This window comes from Trichomycterus rosablanca, chromosome 4, assembly GCF_030014385.1.
Source record: "Trichomycterus rosablanca isolate fTriRos1 chromosome 4, fTriRos1.hap1, whole genome shotgun sequence".
Classification (NCBI taxonomy): Eukaryota; Metazoa; Chordata; class Actinopteri; order Siluriformes; family Trichomycteridae; genus Trichomycterus; species Trichomycterus rosablanca.
The window spans coordinates 37,393,613-37,420,334 of NC_085991.1; the positions used below are offsets into that span (position 1 = coordinate 37,393,613).

General features: G+C 39.6%; 2 protein-coding genes across 2 annotated transcripts in view; one reads left to right on the plus strand and one right to left on the minus strand.

Moving 5' to 3' along the window:
* The window catches only part of dok1b (docking protein 1b), a 35,192-nt gene extending 22,940 nt beyond the window's left edge, over positions 1-12,252 (plus strand). The window contains exons 3-5 of the mRNA XM_062993286.1: positions 967-1,057; positions 7,250-7,422; positions 10,526-12,252. Coding sequence (XP_062849356.1) covers positions 967-1,057; positions 7,250-7,422; positions 10,526-11,656 — 1,395 coding nt within the window. The 3' untranslated portion in view covers positions 11,657-12,252. The remainder of the gene's footprint in view (positions 1-966; positions 1,058-7,249; positions 7,423-10,525) is intronic.
* Positions 12,253-18,702: 6,450 nt separating this feature from the next.
* The window catches only part of m1ap (meiosis 1 associated protein), a 36,009-nt gene continuing 27,989 nt past the window's right edge, over positions 18,703-26,722 (minus strand). Inside the window, exons 8-11 of the mRNA XM_062994250.1 lie at positions 25,446-25,587; positions 25,058-25,255; positions 21,233-21,415; positions 18,703-19,673 (exon numbers count right to left, since the gene is read on the minus strand). Of these exons, the coding sequence (XP_062850320.1) occupies positions 19,512-19,673; positions 21,233-21,415; positions 25,058-25,255; positions 25,446-25,587 (685 nt within the window). The 3' untranslated portion in view covers positions 18,703-19,511. The remainder of the gene's footprint in view (positions 19,674-21,232; positions 21,416-25,057; positions 25,256-25,445; positions 25,588-26,722) is intronic.

Below are 26,722 nucleotides of genomic sequence, written 5' to 3' on the forward strand. Positions count from 1 at the left end.
TTAATATGAGACGTCCCCATGATTTTAAATCTAGTTTATTGTTAAGATCAAGCTACTGAGAGGACTGTTTAAATATTATGGTGGGATTATTTTAATTTCTGCAGTTTAAAGAATTCATCATCTAGGCAATCTAAGTATGCTAAAGTTTGGTCACTCCTGACTAACATATTTTGTTGGTTTTAAAGTAAAACAAAGTAAACACAATCTCTGAAGAATTGTTCCTTTTTGGGAAAAAATTTAAATGTAATTGCACAGCTATTTTATATTTAATTAACTTAAAATAATATATAAAATAGCAATTGAAATGTTTGGAGTTGTAAAAGTTTAAATTGTAAAGTTAAAAAACCTTATTGATTAGTTAGATGTTATTTGACGCATTAGGATTCCTATGACGGGTCACAAATTGTCACGAGGAATTGTCAACTAATACCAATTCTGAACTCCTGAAACCTTTTGCTAACACTCAACAAATACCACTGACTGAGGATCTGAAAGTAAAGCTAATTGATGCCTACAAAGCAGGAAGATCTGGGAGTAAAGATTCCCAACACAAGAATATAAAGAACCCTAGCTGGTTTCAAAAAGCATTTGCAAATTGTAACATCTGGCAAACATCTAGTACGGTTTTAATACTTTCCCACATACCAGAATCACTTGATTTTTAATGAAGTGGTAATCAAATATGAAGTTATTGCGTTTAACATTTGAAAAAAAAAAATGCAGTTCTGCAAGAGGTACCCAAGTTTTTCTATACAACTGTACTAGACAGTCTATTTAAGGTGTTTGCATACCAAACGAACCTGGAATGTCTAAGCTCGTTGTGGATACCTGCTGGGAATATATCCACTACAAAGAAAAGCTTTAAAACTTTAGACTTTTATGGAAATCACAGCAGCAGTTGCCTCTTTTGCATACTCAGCATCTTATTCATTCCCTTTATTTTTCTCTTCCCCTATTTTCCATCAGGGAGGAAGCGGCTGTTTTCCTAGTACAGACTCAAATGGACAGCAGAACCTGCAGATGTCTGAGAACCTGATTTATTTCTCCAGAGAAGAAGGTAATAGTCACATAGTAAGAGAGACACATTTTAAGGTTCCTGTAGTACCGATTATTTTTAGGAAGTCTGACTGAGAATCATCTCGGTGAACGTGCGGCTGCATGTGTGTATATTTGGTAGTGTTACGTAATAAAATTGTCCCAGCTGACAGAAGCTAATAGATCATATAAAAATGGTTTGCAGTTGCTCTTGTGCTGACAACAAACGTTGAGTACACACTCCGCCCATCCCTGCTATAACCAGCCTTGCTTATACTTGCTGTGGGAGCAAAGTCCTCATTCCTACTGGGAAGAGAGAAATTGGAATTCTGTGTCTCCGGGACACACGTTTCCAAACAAGGGTGCTTTGTGACATAATTTCCTGACCCATTTTGGCTTTTGCTCTTTCAGTTTGGCTTTGTATTTAATGTGCTTTTCTGTATTGATAAAATATACGTCTGTATGGGGAGGGACTACAGCTGAAACAGGTATCCCTGTCGCTGGGCAATTAATGACCTCTGCTGACCAGTCTAGGTGCCTGCACGGGGGTGGCTGATCCAGTATGGCACACAGAGAGCCATGTACTGGCGTGAGACCCCACCCCTAGCATGTAAAAAGAAGAGATCTGTAGAGTTCTCCTTGGTCAGGGGTGGGGCTGGCGGCAGCAATGAGAAAGAGATAAGTTCCAATAAGCCATGACTGGGTTGGGTGAGATAAAAGGGGAACAAAGGTAGGCTTATCAATGCTAGGTAATGTGTACTGCAGGTATTGTGTCTGTTTGCTTCAACAGCATAAACACAAATACAAAAAGCTTTAACTTACAACACAAACACACACATGATTGCACTGATTGACTGACTATATTTGGGGAAAACGAATCCTTTTTTGCTTCAGGCTTTACACTGTGTGCACTGCAGTTTGGAGACACTTCCTCTTGTCACATGTGAAACAGCGCTGGAAAAATGTGGCCGTTAATGTGTTTAATTTAGACAGTATGGAGAGTGAAGCAGCTTCCTTACTGTGACAGACATGCTTACACACAGAGAAAAACTGTGGTTGCCTGCTAATAAGCCATTTAAAAAGCGATTGGGTCATTAACATAAAAGATAACAAGGAAAACAGAGCCGCTCTGATGCTTGTATAACTTTTGGCACGTAGCTTCTTTTCCCTTCTGCACAGCTGTTTGCCTTATCCAAATGTCTGGGACATAGTAGGACAGAACACAGTACAAATAAATTACTTTTAATGTTTTGGCTGAGCAACGTGATTGAATTTGTACATATAAACACATTTTGCATTTGAGGCCTGCAACACATTCAAAAAACTTTGCACAGGGACAAAACGAGTTTTTTTTTTTTCAATGTTTATGGTAAATCAGAATAAACATTCCAGAATAAGCAGGGGGATTGTTAAATACAAGGGCATTGTGATTGGGTATAAAAAAGGATCCACAAAAAGCTCAGTCTTTGCATGCAAAAATGGGTCATGTCTCACTACTAATTGCTGAATTCTGACAGTAAAAAAAACAAAAACATTTCATAATGCACAATTGGGTCTTTTTTTTCCATCTACCGGACATAATACCATAAAACCACTGTCACTTAACACAGTCTGCACTGCATCAAGTAATGCATCCTGAAACTTGCCAAAAAGAAAGCTATGTATCTATTCTATGCAGAAATGCCAACAAGCTTTCTGGGCCTCAGCTTATTTCAGAAGGACCGAAAGACAGGAAACGTGTGCTGTGATTCGATGAGTCCATGTTGGAGAATTTACAATCCAGTGTTCCCAAAATAAAGCTCAAAGTGCTTGCAGTCCAGGTCTGTGTCATATTGAAGATCTATAGTGAGAATTAGTCATGAGAAGAAGAATCAGACAGTGTCAACCACAGACTGTAGAGCAGCTGAAGTCTTGTATCGAGCAAGAATTGACAAAAATTCCACTTGCAGAAATGCAGCATTTATTAAAAATAGTTAATAATAAGAAAGGAAACATGCCTCTGTCCCAACTTTTTTTTGAGTGTGCTGCAGGCATCAATTTGTTTATATTTGCAAAGTGCAACATGGAAACATTGAACATCTTCTCTTTATACATTTGTCAGTTAAATAACAGTTCAAGAGAATGATCAAATCACAGATTGTTGTTATTGCATGTATCTTTCTAGCACACACTGCTGTCTTTTATATAACAGAGCAGCGTGCCTTTTTAAACAAAAAGTTTCTTGGGAATTAAAGGTCATGAACACTTCTGTTTTTGTAAGGGCACCAAGAGTGACTTCCTCAAAGAGATAAGTGTCTGAGTGAGCAACAGTGCTAACAGGCTTGTGACAGGCACTCTCAACCTTAATATTTATCGCCTGTGTATGTGTTATCAGCAAAAGTATTTTCAGAATGTGAAATGACACTGTGTGACTTCGGTTGTAGATGTTTCATTTTCCAGTGGTTGAGTGTTTTTGCTCTGAAGTGAAGCCAGCTATGAATTTTTGCATATCTTGATAAGCGTCCACATCTGTGTTGAGGTTTAAAAGTGTACTTATACAGTATAGTGGACTACCTAACTTCTATATACAGTGAGGAAAATAAGTATTTGATCCCCTGCTGATTTTGTAAGTTTACCCCCTTACAAAGACTTGAACAGTCTATAATTTTTATGGAAGGTTTATTTTAACAGAGAGAGACAGAATATCAACAAAAAATCCAGAAAAAAAACATTAAATAAAAGTTATAAATGAATTTGTATTTAATTAAGGGAAATATGTATTTGATCCCCTACCAACCAGCAAGAATTCTGACCCCCACAGACCGGTTATGTGCCCATGAGGCACACAAATTAGTCCTGTCCCTGTATAAAAGACACCTGTCACAGAATCAGTTTCTTCCGTTCAAATCTCTCGACCACCATGGGCAAGACCAAAGAGCTATCAAAGGACGTCAGGGACAAGATTGTAGACCTGCACAAGGCTGGAATGGGCTACAAGACCATCAGCAAGACGCTTGGTGAGAAAGAGACCACTGTTGGTGCGATAATTCGAAAATGGAAGAAATACAAGATCACAGTCAATCACCCTCACTCTGGAGCTCCATGCAAGATCTCACCTGGTGGGGTCAGAATGATTCTGAGAAAGGTGAGATCAGCCCAGAATTACACGGGAGGAGCTTGTCAATGATCTCAGGTTTCCAGGTTTTAAGGACATTTTTCTGGATGAAATAATTAACATCTATCAGCACTGTAGCAATGCCTTCAGTCTCCCAGTCTACCCAACTTCAGAGTGCTAACAACCTGTCTGCATTTAACCAGGTTGATTCAGCAGTAGCTGAGATCATTTTAAATTCCTCTTCCTCCACTTGACCCTGCTCCTGCTGCTCTTCTTAAATCCTGTGTGTCTGCCGTTTCGTCTCCAGTAGCCAAATTGATTAATCAGTGTCTCTCTCAAGGAACTCACCACCACTCTTAAATTGGTGGTTGTTACACCCATTATTAAGAAACCTGAGTTGGATACCTCACTACTGTCGAACTACCAGCCCATCTCCAACATCCCTTTCATAGCAAATGCTAAATATCCTTATCCTCCTGGACTTCATCACTGTTTTGACAATGTAAATAATGACATACTTATATTTACATTTTCGGCATTTAGCAGACGCTTTTATCCAAAGTGACTTACAGTACTGTGACAGTTTATTGTCTAAGCAATTGAGGGTTAAGGGCCTTGCTCAAGGGCCCAACAGCGGCAACCTGGCAGTTGTGGGGTTTGAACCAGCAACCTTTCCATTATTAGTCCAGTACCTTAACCAGTAGGCTACAACTGTCCTACTGATTTCTTTTATCATTTGGTATTACATGTTTAGTTCTTGATTGGTTCTGGTCCTGGGCCACTGGGCCAGTGATAGCTCAGTGGTTAAGGTCCTGGACTAGTAAACAGAAGGTTGCCGGTTCAAGCCCCGCCACCACCAAGTTGCCACTGTTGGGTCCCTGAGCAAGGCCCTTAACCCTCAATTGCTCATTGTGTAAGTCGCTTTGGATAAAATATCGGATATTGGATAAAAAGTTTATAGGTATTCACAACTCATCTACCACTACAGTTGCTCAGGGAGTGCCCCTCTACTGTCTTCGGACCTATCCTATTTATGCTATATATCTCTCCGCTAGGCCAGATTATCTGCAACCATGGTTTTAGTTTTTTACTGTTATGCTGATGATAATCATCTCTACATTAACACCACATAGCCTATAGTTTTATCTCAGGAACCAACTGCATGTGTTATTGATTTAAACCGATTTAAACTATTAAACTACTAACATTTAGCTAACAGCTGTTTGCAACTTAATACAGACAGAACTTAAGTCTCGTCAGTCAGCCCTAATGTGCTGTTTTTTAATTCCTCCAGACTCACTGTATATGTGGATAGTATAGCTGTTAAGCCTGTACAAGAAATTAAAACCCTTGGCTTCATTTTCAACTAGGGTTAAGGTTATGGTTAGGGTTAGTGGCTTTCATATGAGCCACACATCAAGTCTATCACTAAGGCTGAATTGTATCACTTGTGCAACATTGCATGCCTCTGCCCTCTGCTCAGCGATGATGATGTCAAAATGCTGATAATTACTTTCTTTTTTTTTCACCTGGATTACTGCAATTCTTTTTTAATGGTCTAAGCTAAACATTTAAACCGGCTAAAATTCGTTCAAAATTCAGCAGCCAGTGTCCTTACATTTTCTACGCGTTCTGCTCACATCCTCCATCCGCCCTCCGCTTCACTGGTTACCAACATCCTGTATCAAGTACAAAATTATCTTAGTTACTTTCAAAGACCTTTATGGGCACACTTTATATCTTAGTGAGCTTATTCATCCTTACTGTCCCTCTTGCTGTCGTAGATCATCTGGTACTGGCCTTCTGGTTGTCCCCTGTACCAGACTTGTGTCAGCAGGTGGCAGGTCCTGCAGGTCTACTGTCCTCAAACACTGAATCTCTATTCCACAATCTCTTTGTGACTGTATCTCTTCTTTTCTTTTTTTTTTACTGCTCACTATTCTTTCTTTTTTAAGTCTTAGTTTTTTTTCTGTTGTTGTCTTGCATCTAATGTACAGTGCCTTTGGGTATGTGAAAGGTGCTGTTTAAATAAAGCATTTTTTTTTTTTGTAGTTTGGCTTGCAAAAAATCCTAATTTGATGATTTGCAATAATTGTAGAAAGCTGAATTTGCATACACGTAATTAGGATCCCATGGAATGCTTTACTTTATGGGTATACAGTACTAACATAATAATTACATAGTTTGTTTGTTTGTTTATTAGGACTTTAACGGCATGCTCTACACCTTGGCCACATTCATGACAGGAACGGTACACATTACACAAGGTTAATCAGTACACAAGGTTATATCGAACACAGTCATGGACAATTTAGTATCTCCAATTCACCTCCCTTGCATGTCTTTGGACTGTGGGAGGAAACCGGAGCACCCGGAGGAAACCCTCTCGGACACGGGGAGAACATGCAAACTCCACACAGAAAGGACCCAGACCGTGCCGCCCTAATAATTACATAGCAGTGTGTGTTGTATATAAGTGTAGCAGGTGCAGCAATGTTGTTGGAATTTTAAAACATTTTACTGTCAATGCTGGGAGAGAAATTGTGATACAAGACTAGAGGAAGATTAACGCACATTATGCATGAAAAACGGTTCTAGTCTCTAACTGTACACCTAGAATAGATGCTAAGAGATGTTCCTAATAATGAGACCAGCATTAAGCCAGAATCTAAAATTCTAAAAAAAAAATCTAAGGAAGATTATTTGAGTATATTAGAGTATTAATCGTCTGATCTGATCAACTTGCTAATTTTATACAGTGAATAAGTGTGAGGTTGATTGAAAGACTCCACCACTTCAAACACTACCATTATGCATTTAAGGTTTTGTGTAACTTGCTATTGTGAGGGAGCCAGTATGCGAATAATGCTGGTATTAGCTAATACTCAAAATTTTATCAGTAACAACAGAGGAAATGAGATTGGGACATCCCTAGTCTATTGTGTATGGCTAATGTAAATGTTGCCTCTGTCAGTAACATATAGCATTATTAACATGCCATGTATTTAAAGCTGCTTATCATATGCTTAGTTCTGCAAAGTTTAAATTCTACCATTTAGTCTTTTCACAAGTGTTGTGAAAGTGTGAAGTAATGTACTGCATCTCTTTTGTGCTTCACAGTCAATGAATTCTGGGTAAGCGTCCAAAGAACAGAAGCATCCGAACGTTGTGATCTGATGGGTAATTACTGGCTTAAAGTGGATGGAGAGAGTCTGATTTTAAAGGATCCTAAAACAAAGAGGAACCTGCTAGTGTGGCCCTACAAACTGCTGCGTCGCTATGGCAGAGATCGTGTGAGTTCAATTGTTCTTTTATATTTATATACAGTGTATCACAAAAGTGAGTACACCCCTCACATTTCTGCAAATATTTCATTATATCTTTTCATGGGACAACACTATAGACATGAAACTTGGATATAACTAAGAGTAGTCAGTGTACAGCTTGTATAGCAGTGTAGATTTACTGTCTTCTGAAAACAACTCAACACACAGCCATTAATGTCTAAATAGCTGGCAACATAAGTGAGTACACCCCACAGTGAACATGTACAAATTGTGCCCAAATGTGTCGTTGTCCCTCCCTGGTGTCATGTGTCAAGGTCCCAGGTGTAAATGGGGAGCAGGGCTGTTAAATTTGGTGTTTTGGGTACCATTCTCTCATACTGGCCACTGGATATTCAACATGGCACCTCATGGCAAAGAACTCTCTGAGGATGTGAGAAATAGAATTGTTGCTCTCCACAAAGATGGCCTGGGCTATAAGAAGATTGCTAACACCCTGAAACTGAGCTACAGCATGGTGGCCAAGGTCATACAGCGGTTTTCCAGGACAGGTTCCACTCGGAACAGGCTTCGCCAGGGTCGACCAAAGAAGTTGAGTCCACGTGTTCAGCGTCATATCCAGAGGTTGGCTTTAAAAAATAGACACATGAGTGCTGCCAGCATTGCTGCAGAGGTTGAAGACGTGGGAGGTCAGCCTGTCAGTGCTCAGACCATACGCCGCACACTGCATCAACTCGGTCTGCATGGTCGTCATCCCAGAAGGAAGCTGACGCACAAGAAAGCCAACAAACAGTTTGCTGAAAACAAGCAGTCCAAGAACATGGATTACTGGAATGCCCTGTGGTCTGACGAGACCAAGATAAACTTGTTTGGCTCAGATGGTGTCCAGCATGTGTGGCGGCGCCCTGGTGAGAAGTACCAAGACAACTGTATCTTGCCTACAGTCAAGCATGGTGGTGGTAGCATCATGGTCTTGGGCTGCATGAGTGTTGCTGGCACTGGGGAGCTGCAGTTCACTGAGGGAAACATGAATTCCAACATGTACTGTGACATTCTGAAACAGAGCATGATCCCCTCCCTTCGAAAACTGGGCCTCATGGCAGTTTTCCAACAGGATAACGACCCCAAACACAACCTCCAAGATGACAACTGCCTTGCTGAGGAAGCTGAAGGTAAAGGTGATGGACTAAACCCAATTGAGCACCTGTGGCGCATCCTCAAGTGGAAGGTGGAGGAGTTCAAGGTGTCTAACATCCACCAGCTCCGTGATGTCATCATGGAGGAGTGGAAGAGGATTCCAGTAGCAACCTGTGCAGCTCTGGTGAATTCCATGCCCAGGAGGGTTAAGGCAGTGCTGGATAATAATGGTGGTCACACAAAATATTGACACTTTGGGCACAATTTGGACATGTTCACTGTGGGGTGTACTCACTTATGTTGCCAGCCATTTAGACATTAATGGCTGTGTGTTGAGTTATTTTCAGAAGACAGTAAATCTACACTGCTATACAAGTTGTACACTGACTACTCTAAGTTATATCCAAGTTTCATGTCTATAGTGTTGTCCCATGAAAAGATATAATAAAATATTTGCAGAAAAGTGAGGGGTGTACTCACTTTTGTGATACACTGTATATATATGTTTAATAATATGATGATTTTACAGTGTGAAACCGTGGTTATTCTTAGTAAGCAGTTTTAGTGACAGCTGCCCTCATGCTAAAACTGACACCTGAAGCAGGAACTTTAGGCCACAGTTTTTTCCATCACTGTTTCCTGTCATTACCATAGAAACTGATTTGGTACAGGAAGCTGGCCTTCCTCTTTCCCTCAAGCGTGGGCGGATGGCAGGTCTAGGGTGCTAAGTGACTTTTAGGCCATAAAGTATATGGTATCTCTATGCGATCTGTTTATTAATATTAAGATTGTGATTAGATTACATATTAACATGCCCATGAAAAACATACATAGTGAGTTTCTCAACTGGAAATTGCATTAGAAAAACAACTTTGTTTTTGTGTCCTTTTAAAAAAAAAAAATGTAATTGTATATATTATATAGAAATGTAAGTGTGGTGCAATAAGAGCTTCTCTCCACAGAGCAGCTGTTTTTCCTTTTGTGCTCCACACAAATAACACTGGTTGCTTGGTTGGCACAGCAATCTCTTTCTATATTAAATTCTACATGTGTTTTTGTTTACAAAATATGGTGAAGTAGATCAGTGAAAACGCTAGAAGTCTTTTATTTCTACCTTTAATCAAATATTCAAGAGAATTAACAAATCACAGATTCTTCTTTTCATCGTTTTACAAAAAGTCCCAACTTGTTCATGGAAATGAGATTTGTACGATGAGTTAATTGCAACAGTTGTTCTAGTAATTATAAAATCCTCTTAACCCTTTAATGGTCTCACCAAGAAAATAATGTTATAAATACTATTTCTCTTTTTTTTTTTCTTTTTTTTTTTTTCCATTTTCTCCCCCTTTAGTGTGTCTAATTGCCCAATTGCATCATGCTTCCTCTCTGCCTATGCCGATCCCTGCTCTGACCGAGGAGATCGAAGCTAACCCACGCCCCCTCCGACATGTGGGCAGCAAGCTGCATGCATCTTATCACCCACACATTGACTAGTGTTGTGCCACCTAGCGTTGTGTATGGAGAGACACACCCTAAGAGCACTCCTTCTCCATCTCTGTGCAGGCACCACTAATCAGCCAGCAGAGGTCTTAATTGCATCAGTCTGACCGAGAGAGACCCATAACCGGCCAATCGTTGTTTCATGGATAATTTTTTAGCTAGCTTTAAGTTGACATATATGTTAGAACGGCTGCTTTCTTAAAATAATGGTGTCATCTACCAATATTTTTTAGTCTAACACATGCCAACCAAGCAGTCGATACGGATCAAACAAGATTATTTAAATACAGCTTATCTTTACCCAAATATGTAGACTCAGTCATTAAAGGATTAAAAAGGTTTGGTGCTTTTTTCTCTTGAGTAATTTTTGAGGTTGCTCATGCCTGCTTTTAACTATTAATTAGCATCAGTCTCAAAAACACTGGTCAGTCTTTGATACTCATTTTGACGTTGCTGTTTGTGATGTTTTGTGCAGGTCATGTTCTCATTTGAAGCTGGGCGGCGTTGTGAGTCCGGCCCTGGCAACTTCACCTTTGAGACGAAACACGGGAATGAGATCTTCCTGATTGTGGAAAGCGCCATTCATGAGCAGAAACAGGCTGCTGATGAACACCAGAGCTGCTCATCTTTTGATGGAGACTGTCCTGCTCTTCAACAGATCCGCACCGCTATCGCTGAGGCGAACAGCCGAGAGCCTGATGGAGACTCCGGTGGGAGTAAGCCTGGCTCTGCGGATGGGGTCATTGGTCGAAGAGAAGGAGAAAACAAGAACCTGAAGGGGCGCATTTTGCCAGAACCTCCAGTTCCTGTCGCTAGCATGCCCTCACGCGGTCTAAAAGGCAGTCCTTTAATGGAAGATCAGGTAAATCTGTACTCTGAGCCTGCTGACTCAGTTCGTCTGCCCAGTAATCTTGGGGAACGTCTGTATTCTGACCCTATAGACAGCATCATACCTACACCAGTGGCCAACTCACGGCTCCGTCCCCTAGGGGACGAAGGTGGAAACCAGAAGTCTGAGCCTTTCTATGCCGATATCTATGACCAAGTGACCCTCAACCTGGTCCCTAAAACAGCAGCACTGGGACTGGAACCTTGGGTCAGGCATCCCACAGAGCACATTTATGATGAGCCAGAGGGGAGGGCAGGTACTTTAGGTCAGCCGATGACCGCACTGTACGATGAGGCGCGCGTGGAAAACCAGATTTGGCGAAGCAAAGCACCTGATGGACCGCAGGGTCACGAAGTGCCCCACAACCCGAATACAGAGGACTACAGCATCCCCGTTTTTGGCAAGACGCCTCCACCCCCAGCTACGGCTAAGCCTAAAGGTCCGAAGCCGCTCACAGCACCCAAGCCAGGAAAGGTTCCTCTCAGAAAAGACCTTCCTCTACAATCCCAGGGTAAATCTGGAGCTAACCTGAACAACAACAATAGCAGGAGTAGCTATTACAGTGCTGGAGAAGGGATTGGAAACGGAGGAAGCGATGAAGCAAAAATACAGAAGCCCACAGAAATTTATAGTAAAGTGTCTAAACCACTAGCTACCGCTTGGCATCCTGTTATGCGACCACCAGACATTATCTATGACAACTTGGGGGATATCTGATTTTATTCTTCATGCCTTCTGATAGTCCAGTGCACTTAATATTGAAGCCTACACTTGGAAAGTACGTTTGCACACACTTTCTAGGGTCTTGTTGGAAAGGCTTTATCGCTTGCCAGGGTAAAATGTGGGATTGCTCAGTAACTGGAAACAAAATCAGCAATTGTACAATCGTGTGTTGTAGTGAAGCTGCATCATAGATAACGGACTATGATCAACGATACCTAAAGGCTTTGTGAAGGGCGATGATACTACACTTTTTTGTATGTGGGTTACCCACATGGTCTCGTATCAAATTTGCACATATTTTTACCGGTTTCTCCTTCTTAGTGAATCAAAATGAGTCTGTGACTTGTATTTTAAAGGCTGTAAAGCACTTAATATTAGAAATGTAAATATCGAGATGACAGAATCTGCTGTCCGATTGCTAGATCACCATGAGTCGTAAAAAGTCAGAGACTATATGGACAATCGCTGCACACATCTACATTTGTTTTCTATTGAATTTCTAAATGTAGAAGTTGACTAATATTTTGTGCTGTGTGGGAGTAAATAAACAGCTGTGCTGTTATTATTAAAATAATAATAAAAATATTTTATTTACACATACCCAGCTTTTTTAATTCTAAAAAATAGTATATTTAAAAAAAAATTCTCTCTCTCTCTCTCTCTCTCACTCTCTCTCTCACTCTGCCTAACTTACTCTTACTCTACTTGTTCAAGTACTAAGGAGTGCCGGGACAGAAAAACACTTTCTGATGCCATGTGAATATTAACCAGCTCTACGAAAAGGATTTTACTTTGTGTGGGTGGCAGGAATGTTGGCTAAATGAATCCATGTCTGCCTGGCTAAGTTTGAAGGTACAGGCTGTTCCTTGTCCGTTTCTCTCCTATTCAATCCTTCACTCCTCTTTTCCTTTTCGTTCTCCCCTCGTCTCCACCTTTTCTCTCCACTGTCTGATTTTTTTTTTTAAACCGGCCACCCTTTCGAACTGCCAGAATTTGATCTATTCATCACATTGTGACTTACTCTTTAGTGTGTGCTTTTCTTTAACTAAACAGCAGACTGCTGCCCCTCACACATTTTTTACTTGGAGAACAAAAAAACAAATTCAAAACATTTGGTAGTGTTCTGTGAAAATTCCAAAATTGTGTATACTACTTATGCATCTTTCTGCATTGGTAACAGTTAACATGGTTCTTTTTGTCTTGGGCTCAGGTGGTGCAATGGTCTAGTTCACTAGTTTAGGCTCAAATCTCAGCAGTACTATTTGTCGGCTGGGCATCTACACAGACCTGATTGGCTGTATTTTTGGATTATGGGGGGAGACGGACATATTCTGTCCAGGTTATTCTGACAGTTAAGGAAAATAAAAAATGATTTGTCATTTCTGGATGTTGTTGATTTGTGGCTACTGCTTTGTGTAGTAGATGCCTCAACTTGCATTTATAAATGTAGTGACTGTGTTTACTGCCTAGAGCTTTCAAAGCTCATGGAGTTATATTACAGGCTTGTAATATTTTTAGCTTCTTTTTCCAGCAGATAATTATCTGATTTCTCTAAATTTTTTAATATTGTTATGGACTGTTGATGATGAAATTCCTAAATCAATGCAAGTCTGCATTGACAAACTGTTGGACTTATTCTTGCTTGTATAACTAAGCCTCCTGCTGATGCTCATTCTTTACCCAATCATGATAAAATCACCTGTTACTATTAACGTGTTAACATGTGGAAAGTTCTGAAAAAGGAAATGGGTTGCCACTTTTAATACCCTAAGTTTATACAAGTTATTCTATATTTATATAATATAAAAATATATTTATTCATTTATACTTTTATATTTTATATAATAGTTGCATAATAAGTTATTTCATATCAAACTGGCAAAGACCAAATCAACAATCATTTCATTTTCATGTTTTAACCACCACTATGTTCTGGTCCAGGTCACAGTGGGTCCTGTTTTCTGGAATTCACTGGGCACAATGCAGTAACACACCCCGGACAGGATGCTAATTTATCGCAAAGACTCTATTCATTCTTTTTTTTTTTTTTTTTCATGAATACTGTTGCTTTAACTTGGTCAGGGGCACAGTGGATCCGCTGCACCACCCGAGTAGTGAGCTTGGGGTTTTTTGGACTCAGTTATTACCATTAAAAAAAGCATTGATCAAGCCATTCTTTATCTGCTGGTTAATGGTTTATAATCAACAGCTCTAATTTGTCACCTGTAAAGGTTCCAGATTTTCCAACTTGTTTAATATTTTTATTTAATTAATTGTAATTATTTTATTATTAATGTGAAAAAGAAATTGCCCCCATAAACCTAATAACTGGTTGTACCACCCTTGGGAGTAACAACGGAAATCAAATGTTTGCAATAACTGGAGAAGTTTTATCTCACTTTTCTTCAAATTGTTTTAAATCTGCCACATTGGAGGGTTACTCTTTCCAGACTGGTAAATTTCAATTTTCCACATCTGTATTTGAATTAGATTTAAGAGGTGTGGCAGTAATCATGCCTGGGTGTGGCAGGTGAGATTAAACCCAATTTAACTCTACTGAATTTGGTTAGCTGGTTGATTTAGTAGGATTTGCAGCAATTTTCTCTTTTAGAAATTATATTATAAAAAAAAAAGCATTTTGTGTTTTATGTAATATTGAAAGTGGTTTGATGATCTGAAACGTAATAAAAATGCAGAAATTAGGAAGAAGCAAATAGTTTTCTCAGCACTGTAGCTATATCCCTATGTTATTAATAATAGGGTCAAATACTTTGTAAAATATTCTATGATCTTACTTTTCACCTAGTTCGTTGGTGGACATTGGTGGCTCAGTGGTCATGCTAATATTGATATTGGTGGCACAGAACTAATCAGATTACACTGCCCTCAGTTCCACTGAAAAATGATAGCAGGTTTTAATATCTTTGCAAAACTCAGGATAAGTGAACAAAAATATCTAACCACAGCCACTTTAAACAGAGTCAAATTCATTGGTGGCATTTTTCGTGGTTTGGTATTACCTAGTGTATTAAAAAGCACAAAGGATGTGTGTTTTTTTTATTTTACTCAACTTCCCTTGTTTGAAAGTTGTGCAGTTTCTGTTTTCATTCCACCCCCACCTGTATGTCTAAATAACAGTAAAAAGAAAACAGAAGTGTCACGGCTCTGAAAAGCAGCACAGAAGTGTTAGTCACCTTATTTACCATATTTATTTATCTTTTTATTCTCTGTAAGTTAATGTTAGTCCATTAATGTTATTATTGCTTTTAAATCAATGCATGTATTTACTGACGTGCAGCCCTGGTTTACACTAGCCTTCAACTTACTGCTCATGTACTCTAATCTAGATCAGGAGTCACCAGCCTTTTCAAGCTACTTCAAGGGTACTGAATAATACGAAGGGCTACTTGTTTGATACAAACTTCCTGAATAACATAAAGTTGCATGGTTCACATTTAATGATATTATTATTATCATTATTATTATCAATATTCATATATATGAAGATGTCTGATCATATGTTAATGATTCCTCAGAAAATCTTTTTACAATTTACCATGGTAGGAAACGGATATATTTCAACATGTAACATTATTTATCTCTATTAATCTAAATCTGTTTCATTATTTGAAAGTCAGAGCGATCACATCTCTGATATTTTTGTAAATATTGTTCTTGACAGTTTTGTATGAATGAGCACATTTGTAGCATTTTAATCAAAATCACACCATTGTTTTTTTTTTACAAGTGATGACTTCTGTACCATTTTTTTTAGAAAATCATTAACAGTCACATCTTCAAATCATGTCCCGTTTGTACTTATCACTTCCTTTGCAACATTTTAGAAACAATCATGAACTCGGTCCCCTGTTTGTACAAATGATCAGTCATGTACGATTTAATAAAAGCTGCGATGTACATGGAAGTTTTTGTGACACGTACTGAAGTGTCTCTCCACATTCCTCCCAATCATTGTGAAAATATGAAGTTTTCTTTTCTTGTATGTTTTTTCATTATTATTTATTCGGGGTAAAACCCGCATCTCGCTCCGCATCGTAGCTGCGCTTGCTTGATTTTGAAATGTTATATTCAGTATTGTCATTTTCAAATCTACATCAATGCAAGTGTTATTGATTCAAAAAGAACAGCAATGATGCAGTTTGTGTTGCGACACATTCACCTCATCGCCAGTAATAAAACTGATTTAAAAATGTGAACCGTAGCAGCTCTTCTGTTGGTCTGTACCAGACACCATAGCCATCATGTCATCAATGAGTCTTGGCTGCCCAACAACTTGGTGGTTTATAGTGGTGGCTACTCACCACAGCTGCCTGTAAGCACCTCTTGCTGTTTTGGAGATACTTACTATTTAGTTTTCCCCCCACACACATTCACATAATTATGATTTTTTTACTTTTTTTTTTTTTTTATCCAGAGATGAGAACAAAACTCATCACAATTATTAGCATAACATTTCATTGCTTTAAAGTTTAAAAACAAACAGATGAATCATTAATATAATGTATTACTTTGTCATTAAATAGAGGTTTATAAACAAGTATAACAGAAAAGTAACTTTTTATCAGAACAGGAATATTAATTCTTTAAACTTCTCTCTCAAGCCCTACAGTATAAAAGAGGAAATAATGCAACAGCTTCTTAAATTAGCACATCTGCTTTCTATGTGGACAAATACTTAGGCTCAGTGTCTCGTTTTCTGGGAGCTCTTATCTGATTTGTAAAATTGTTTATTAGAAGGAAAGTTTGCTTTGCTGTTTACCGAGCTGCAGTTTAACTAAGACTTCTCAGACATTGTTAAGTCAGGAGCAGCCTGGCCCAGGAGAGAACACATGCTCAAGCTATTAGGTAGACAGGGATGTTAAAACAGGGCAAAACCTTCAACCTAATTAAAGCTGCTTTAAAAGATATTATACCCAACAGAGAACTGAGGACGAGTTTGAAATGTTTAATATGCATGTTGCCTATAGACAGTTAAAGCCCTAAAATGAGGTCACAGTGACACAGCGTAGGCGTTGCTAGGTGGGTGGAATGGCGGAAATATTAATGAAGCAGCTCAGATGGGCCGCAGTCAGAGCGTGTCATTGAGTAACACCATGAGCCTGACAGCATTTCAGTTTCAGAACCTCTTTCCTTCTCAACGTGCTAAAACTGCAACACTGTGAAACGCTGTGCTGAGAAGAAAGATCTCTTTCTCTTATGTGTTTTCCTGCACACTCTCATTGTGATATACATCATCTGATGCGTTCTTTCTTTTGGCAGTGCACTCTGTTCTTTTATTGCAGTGGAAAGGCCAGGCCTGAACTGAATTCATGTCTATTCTGTCTTTATTTTGTGGTGTTGTATTTGTTTGATTTTCGTCCTTAGCATTTTGGCCTGGATGTTTAATTTGAGAAGTTAATGGCTGTGGTTGAGTCACTGTTAAAACAAATAGGCCAATAATTACAGTCATACTTATAAAGCTCTGTGAGAACTTCTGAAAGGCATCTAAGAACCCAGTTTTACATTAAATGTTCTGGCCATCTGATGTATGGGCGGTAATTTGTCCGTTTTGCAGTCTTTTTGGGAAGAATGAAGTATTTTATCTTCTTGGTAATGTCTTACAGCTGTGCGTAAACAGTTGGTGTGTGCTTCAGCGCAAGGCTGACATGCTAACTTCAAACAGCTAAAAAAAGGCCAGTGAGTAAAACAAAGACCGGCCAACAACTGAGTCATTACACACTGAGGATTGCTGCGGTGCTTAAGAATTCTTTGTCTTTCTATAGTACTGATCTGTCGCTGATAGCATGTCTGTATGCAAACTGAGCTGTGTAATGAGCACTGAAAAAAAGAACACTCTAAATGTTGACTAACTCCAGTGCCTTGAAAATATTAAACCTCTTTTTTCAGCTGATCTATTAAACAGTGTACAAAGTCTTAGGAACCTTGTAGTTGTGAGCCTAACTTTGTTTTTTTGCAACACACTTCATACATTTTATGAAACATAGTAGTCACTTTGTCAATCGTTAAAACATGTAACTTGTTTGGCCAATAATCCCATTTTGCCGTTTCCCTTCTTACTCCGTATGCTGTTTTTCCAGTGCAGTACTGCATGCATTTTCCAAGAAATATTATCTAAGTGGCAGAAAGAGGACCTTCAAATAAAATAAACAGCCTAAGCTAATAATGTAACAAACCTGGATTGTTTTACAATATTCTGTAACTTTGAATTATTTATGTAAAACCTCATCTGCATGTCAGACGAGCCTACATTACGAGTAAGAGCCACAGGTGCAAGAAATGTTTGGATTGGTTGTTTTCTTTTATATATATATATAAATTTGTTTATGCATTTTCTCCCCTCTTTCCCCTTTTTAGCATGTCCAATTGCTTGATTGCATCATACTTCCTCTCCACCAATGCCGATCCCCCGCTCTGATTGAGTAGAACGAAGCTAACCCACGCCCCCTCCGACACGTGGGCAGCAGCCGTATGCGTCTTGTCACCTACACTTTGACGAGTGCAATGCGGATCAGCACTGTGTATGGAGAGACACACCCTGACAGCACTCTTTCCCGATCTCTGTGCAGGCACCATCAGTCAGCCAGCAGAGGTCGTAATTGCATTAGTTATGAGAAAGTCCCTATCCGGCTTTAGTACCCCACCCCTATCTGAACAACAGGCCAATTGTTGTTCATGTGGCCGCTCAGCCCAGCCGGCAGGCAGAGCTGAGACTCGATACGATGTATTCGAGATCCCAGGTCTGGTGTTCCAGCGTGTGTTTTTACCGCTGAGTCACCTGAGCAGCCCTGGATTGGTTGTTTTCAATTACTTCACAAGAATATTCTGCCTATTTGTGAGAGCTCATAGTATTATGTAGTTTATATAGTATTATTATTATATTATTATATAGTCAACTGAACCTTAAAACGAACCAGGGTTTTGAACCAAATCCTAAGCAAATACAGATTTGAAAAAATACAAAACCATATAAAGTCCCTTAACATACTACAGGGCTTTAAATCCATTATAAACTACAGCCACACTGCCTAGGTCGGGATTTCACTTTAAACTCATTGCTCGAAGTGCACTTATAAGAATGGCCACTGTGACAGCAACAAAAACGGTCACTTTTACTAAGTAGATGTGTAGTGGTGATGTTCATCAAGTACTACTATCTAAGATATTATTCTAAAAAGTTGATTAGAGTAGCAAGGAAAATGCCTTACTAACTAAAACTACACAATGCCACTGCAGAAGTAGCAGAAATTCTTGTGAGGCCAGTTAAGACCACATTGGATCGTTTTATCCTAAATACTAAGTAAGCAGTGTGATGTGAATCTAACACCATCCTGACTGTACAATTTGAATGTATCATGTTACGAAGATGGGTTTCAGCAGCATGAACTGACAATCTGATCAGGACTGATAATAAAATAAATGGTGCGCGTATTGAGATATTATGGATATTACCTACATCGTTTTGATAGGTAATGATCTAAAACGCACTGCTAAATTGGTATTGGAACTCCATTAAACTCCATTAAACATTTGAAGCAGGACTTCAAAACTGCTGTATTCCATTTTAAGGAGGAGTAGGCTAACATTGCTAAATCACATGTATGTAAAATCAAGTGCTGTGAACTGAGAACCTAACTGTGTGAAACTTTGTAACCCAGAGCTACACACACACAAACCCCAGATATTTACAGTGTACAGTGTTTCTAAACTATGAATAACTCCATGAATGTGGCATTGGTTTAGCCCAGTTTAGTGTACACACCTACACCTACACCAAAACCATACTGTCATACTGTTCTTAAACTGGTTTAAACCTCTCTCTTTTTAACCCTCAAGACATCTTAAGTAGGTCGCTAGCTGCCTCATCATCCACCAGGCAGAGGGAGGGCTCACGAGGTCGTGAGCGGCTCAGGGTCAAAGGGGGGCGGGATGTCTTGGCTGAAAGAGCAGAGGACAGTGGGGCAACTGTGGCTCTGACACGACCATGCTGCATCTACACAAAGAAAGTCAGACAAGAAATACATTCACATCGTATTCTATATGAAATGTTTCATTTTAATAGCATTAAACAGAGACATGGCAATTACTACCACTACTAATTCAAATAACACAATTTATTAGTATTTGCTAGCTGACCTGTTGTTATGAGTATAAATTGTAATTGGTACTGGCTTGTGTAATGGGGATAGTGATGTGAAAAAATGAAGGGAGGCATGGTGGCACACAGCAAACTGGGTTTGATCCTTGCTTTTAGTTACTGTCTGTACAGGGTTTTGCATTGTACCCTGTGGGCCAAACAGCAAGCACTTTACCTGGGCAAAAACAGGCACTGCTCATCACCTGGCTACTACCACTCCTACAGTAAAACATGGTGATAGTAGCATCATTCTATCTGGATGCTTCTAAGTGACAGGGACAGGAAGACTAGTAAGAATTGAGTGACTGATTAATGCAGCCAAATGCAGGAACATCCTCTCCCCTCGAGAATGCGCACAAACTTGGAATGGGGCCACAATTCACCCTTCAGCAAATCAAAGACCCCAAGATTACGGTGAGAACACTGCTGAAAAGACCTAAAGATGGTGGTTTACAGATGCTCACCCTTTTAATCTGACTGAGATTAATAGAAACAATGAGATAAACTGCCCAAATCCATTTATGCAAAGCTTGTAGAGAAATAGTCAAAACGACTTGCCGCTGCAATAGAGGCTTTTACAAATTACTGAATAAAAGGTCTGAATGTGTTAAATAAAATATCTTAGTTTTTTATTTTTAATTAAAAGAATCACTTATTGGTGATCAAGTGTAGATAAACTGGTAAAAATAGTAGTAATTATAACCATCTGAAAGCGAGTTGAACAAGTTTGTGTTGCCAGATAGTGTAATTCCAAGCCACTGCAGAAACTCTGACGTGATCATTTTAATGTGGCTTTTTGATGTGGTGACAGTAAAAATGTCTTTCATATGTCATAAAGATGTCTTTTGTATTGTCATATGTCTGGTCTATATGGTGGATCAGCTGGTAGTGTGGGTTTGGTACAGCACCGAAGTCCTAAAAAAGTGGGTTCAGTCACTGTCTCTGAGGAGTTTGATGACTTCCATGTGTACTTATTCTGGTTTTATCTCCCAAAAGAATGCTAAAGGTATACTGTCTAATTTAAATCACCCCTATTTGTATAATTGGATGAGCAATTAAATTAGTGTGTAGTGCCCAGATAGACTGGCACTATCACTAGCGTTATATGTTGTATTTCTTCCTCGTGCTCAGTGTTTGTGTGGCAGAGGACCCATTACAACCCTAATCCAATTCTAGTTTAGTAAAAGATGAAAGAACACATGAAAATGAATGTCATAAGACTATTTGCCTGGTCATTTAAAATGATTCCTGTCACACCAGTTATGTTATACAACACTGTTAGTTTCCTAAACTAAAACTCACAAGAGAATTAAAAATGTAGGTGCCTACATGTACTAAACGTAACAATAGTCAGACTATGTATACACTAGTACAGTCTGTGAATTTGTCCCGATGCCTATCCTAGTATAACTGACCTGTCGTGGTGTAGCGCCCTCTGCTGGTCGGTTGGTGTCTCTGCGTTGACCTCTTGCTTGGCTATGAGAGTGAGAGCTGTAGGAGCGAGACAGCAGACTTCTCATCCTCAAGTGTGGGTACAGATTGCAGCTAAGACACAGAGGGTTAAACACTAAATCCTCTTCCAGCTGCTCCAGGCACATCTGGGACAGAAGGAAACGTATTGGTGCTGCTGTGCAAAAAGAATCTTTAAAGAATATGACGTAGTGACCAAAGAACTAAGGAAAAATCATATGGCACAAAAGGTTGAATAATTTAGGGTGCATTTAATATCAAATGATTTTTACTGTTACAAATAATGTGTAAGTATCTGAAGAGCAATAAAATGGAATCTTTATAACATTGTAAACATGGGTGGCGCAGTGGTCTATTACGCTAATGCCTAGTTCACACTACGCGATTTTTGCCCTGATTTTCGCTCACCAGCTGGTCGGCGCTAGATTTGCCGGCTCGGGAGCAACTCGGCGTTCGCTCGGCGATCGAAACTCGCTATGTGTGAACTGCTCAACAACTCGATCCGAGCGGATCGCCGAGTGCTCGGCGACTGAAGATAAATATCTAGCACGCTAGATATCTGGATAAAAGTCGCACGACTGGCAATGAGAACGCAAGATACGGGGTGAGGGGAAACACAGGGGAGGAGTGTAAAAAGGTGGAACAGGGGCAGACACTCAAGTTTTACAGTTTTTCTGACCTTATCGTTCTCTACAAAACATAACACCAACGTTGCATTGCAAAAATATTTATTAACCTCCAACTAACTATAGAATAAACAATCCCTGCTGGCCATGCTGCCCAATCCACTCACTCTACTTGCTTTTACACTGCACATAAGCGCACAAACTTTGATTGCTCGCTACTTGTTGATGTGCATTTTTGGACGTGGTATCATTAAAACCCTCGTCACTTCTCGCGTGTGTTTTCGTGACAAAACGTAGTTTGGGAGACCAGAGAAGCTCGCTTCTGCGATTCCAGTTGGTGATAGGTCGCCGATCAGTCGTGTAGTGTACACCGACTTGAAAGACTCCCGATTACAAGAGATCCAGTTGTGTAGTGTGAACTGTACAGCGACCTGACAACTTGGAAAGTCGTGTAGTGTGAACTTGGCATAACCCAACCCTGCTGAGATCAAGGTACGAATCTCAGCAGTGCTATTGGCTGGCCAGGCATCTACACAGACATGATTGGCTATCTCGGTGGGTGGTGGGTATAGTTGCTAATTTGTCAGATTTTTTCACTTAAATTATTTCACTTATGTTAAAAAAAAAGTAATTGCACCTAAACCTAATACTTAATTGTGCCACCCTTGGCAGTAACAACTGCAATAAAACGTTTGCAATAACTTGCGATGAGTCAGAATTTTGACCTACTTATCCTTGCAGAATTGTTTAAATTTGAATACAATGAAGAATTTCCATGAACTGCCCATTTAATGTCTTGCTACATCATCTCAATAGGTTTCAAGTCAGGACTTCAGGAGTTCACCACTGTTCCAAGTTTTCTTCATTTGTGTATAATAACTTTTACTGCGTTTTGCTGGAGTCCCAAAGCCTTAGCTGTGGTTTTGTAACCCTTTCCAGACTGGTAGATCTCTTTCGTTATTTTCTTTCGCATCTGTATTTGAATATAAAAAAATTGACATCATGTGCTGCTTTTTGAAACCTTCTAGCTTTGCACAGAAGAGCCACTGAAGAACAGGTTCATGCCAGCTATGATAGAAGGAACACAGTGCACCACAGCTTGCTGCACATGGGGCTGCTAAGTCCATGTAGGTAAGCATTGAAAATGGACCATGAAGCAATAGGAGAAGGTGGCCTGAGTCATGTTTTCTTTTCTGTAAACGGCTGGGTGCGTGTGTGTTGATTACATGGGTAAATGGTTCCAGGACGCAATATGGGAGAAAACTGGCAAAGGCAGTGTGATGCTCTAGAAAATGCTCTGTAGAAAACCTTGAAACCAAGATGTTAGCAACAGATTGGACATTCAAGACAAAGCAAGGTTGGGTGAGTTTGGTGTGGATGAACTTGATTGACCTGCACAGAGCCCTGACACTTTGCAATGAACAAGAATGGAGATTGTGAGCCAAGCCCTCTCTATCAACATCAGTGCCAGACCTCTCAAATGTGGCCAAAATTCTTAGCCTGGAGAGTGGAAGCTGTTATAGCTGCATATTAATAGTATTAGAAAGGGATATCATCTCATTAAGGTGTAATTTGTAGGTGTCCTGATATTTCTGTTTATAAAGTGTAAGTACAACTGTGAATTTTCAGCATAAAGATCAAAACTTACAATTATATTTGCTTTCATGAATAAAAGGCTGTATATCAAACAAAAACAGTAAGATGCATAGATCAGAACCATATGCACTTTGCTAGGCTCCGTTAACAGTCTGTCAAGTGAGATCAGAATGTAGGGTACCACACATGGACATTCCTTACTTTATTATTGCTAAGAGCTTGATGTGGATGTTGGCAGGTAGGTAAATATAAACACAATTATTTAATTGTCTGTTTGTGGACATAACTAGGGGACTGGCTAAGACTACCGAAAACTGTGTAATTTAATCACCAGTTATACAAACCTGAAGTGTAGAAATGTGCTAAATAATAGAATATAAGAGAGAAAATACCATAATAAAAATTTTTTAGTTAAGATCCCTATCTGTAAGAAACGCTTCACTCACACCCCAGAAGTTAAAAGACTTACTGTAAACTACAACCCCAAATTAGAAAAAGGGAGCAAATCAGCAAGGGATTACTTTGGCAAATCTTTGTCAGCACTACAATACGGAGTTACATGCACAAATGCAACTTAAAACTTTACTGTGCAAAAAAGAAGCCTTATGTTACCCATGTCCAGAAACGGCGCAGACTTCTCTGGGCTCGTAGGCATCTAGGATGGACCATCACACAGTGGAAACGTGTATTGTGGTCAGATGAATCAGCATTCCAGGTCTTTTTTGGAAAAAATGGACGTTGTATGCTCCGGACCAAAGACGAAAAGGACCATCCAGACTGTTATCAGCAACAAGTCCAAAAACCAGGGTCTGTCAAGGTATGGGGCTGTGTCAGTGCCCTTGGCAAAGGTCATTTACACTTCTGTACACTGAGATCTTAGAGCAACATATGCTGCCTTCAAGACATCATCTTTTCCAGGGACATCCATGCATTTTTCAACAAGACGATGCAAAACCACACGCTGCACCACATGCTGCACACAATACAAAGGCATGGCTGTGGAAGAAGAGGGTACGGGTACTGGACTGGCCTGCCTGCAGTCCTGACCTGTCCCCAATAGAGAATGTGTGGAGAATTTTGAAACAAAAAATGCGACAACGATGAGCCTGTAATGTTGCACATCTCAAGACGTGTTTGCAGGAAGAATGGGACAAAATAAAAGCTAAAACACTAAATCACTTGGTATCATCGGTGCCAAAACGTCTTTTAAGTGTGGTGAAAAGGAATGGCAACATTACAAAGTGGTAAATGCTTCACTGTCCCAGCATTTTTTGGAATGTGTTGCAGGTTTGAAATGCAGAAATGGAGGTTTATTAATAAATGAAATGAAGTTGACCAAACAAAATGAAATATCTCAGGTTCATCCTGTCTGCAATTAAATAAAAGTCAAAGTAAATATAAGAAACTCTGTTTTTTTTATTATTAGCATTTTCCATGCTGTCCCACCTTTTTCTGATTTGGGGTTGTAATTGTGTACAAATAGCTAAACTGGCCCATATTTGTGTTTAAACAACACTTGAAAGAGAGAGCAAAAGAGAGAATGAATACCTCCACCATAGAGAGTGTGTTGGCCGGTGGGTCTTCATGTGAGATGGACAGACTGCAGGGTAGCATTAATTCCCGTGTGAGTATAGGTTTGAGTAAAAGAGAAAAAGATGCTGATGACTGGAGCACATAGTAGGAGAATACACCAGGCCCAGAACTAAACTCAGGCTCTAAACGCACCAAGAGGAACCAATCACGGCCCTGCAGGCATGCATACAAAAACAAAATTAACAATTCCACTGCAAATCTGTTTAAATAATTGTGAATATTCTCTAAAACATTCAATGTTTAGCATGTGGTCTTATCCAAAAACATCTGCAGCATATAGAAATAGAAATATGAAACTTTTTTGTAACTTTACACATAAGCACACACAGACAAAAAGACTGACTTTGAGCGTGTGGCAGAGAGCGTGGAAAGTCTGTTGGTTGCTCTCTATCTCTTCCCAGTCCAGCTGCCAGCAAGATGTAGGTCTGATAATCAATGGAAGGCCGTACAGAACAGACTGACACACTCCTTCTGCACGCAAAACTCTGAGACACACAAACGATAAAAAGTAGACTCGACTAAGTGGCGAAACTCAACAGAATATGAATATTTTATCCTACTTTATTTCTCTACCAAATTCACCGTTTGTAAAACATAAGCATAACTAATATTATAAGACTGCAGTTTTTTTCTTTTTTTGTTTTAATAGTACAGGGACAATAGATTCAATTATAGTTCATGGTACATTCATTACACTACGATTTTTAGTTTTTTTTCTGTTTTATTTATGCATTTTCTCCCAATTTAGTGTAGTCAATTTGTCTTCCGCTGCTGGGGGATTCCTGACTGCAGTCGAGGTGGGTATATTGCTGCTCACGCCTCCTCCGACCCGCGCGCAGCCCTTAGTGGAACCCTTTTTCACCCATGCACTCTGCACAGGTGCTTCTCTATCTGCTAATCAGGGTCCTTACACAGCGTTTGAAGACCCCACCCACATAGTCCGGTCATCCTGTCCTAGCAGAAACGTGTCTGCTGCAGGCACTGCCAATTATGCCCGCTAGATGGCACCCAGCCGACCGGTGGCACCGCCGAGTTTTGAACTGAGGAGTTCAGAATTTTGGTGCTGGTGTGCTAGCGACACCTGGGCACCTTAAGATTTGTTTTTTAACCGAAGAACCGTAAAATGCCAGAGCTTTTAAATAAATGTCCTTATTTACTGTAACACACTCCAACTCCCAGAATGCATTTTCTGACTTTCCCCCTTCTGTCTGTCTATCTATCTATCTGTCTATCTATCTATCTATCTATCTATCTATCTATCTATCTATCTATCTATCTATCTACCTATCTATCTATCTATCTATCTATCTATCTATCTATCTATCTATCCGTCTATCCGTCTGTCTGTCTGTCTGTCTGTATCTATCTGTCTGTCTCTATGTCTTTCTCTCTATCTGTCTGTCTATCTATCTGTCTGTCTGTCTGTTCGTGTGTCCATCCGTCCGTCCGTCCATCCATCCGTCCATCCATCCATCCATCCATCCATCCAGCCATCCATCCATCTATCTACTATTGTACTGGCAGTGTACATTCGCTCCACCATGTTCTGTTCTGTTTCGCATTTCATATTGGCTTGAGTTTGCATTTTTGATCCCAAGAATGTATTATACGTTTCTGCTG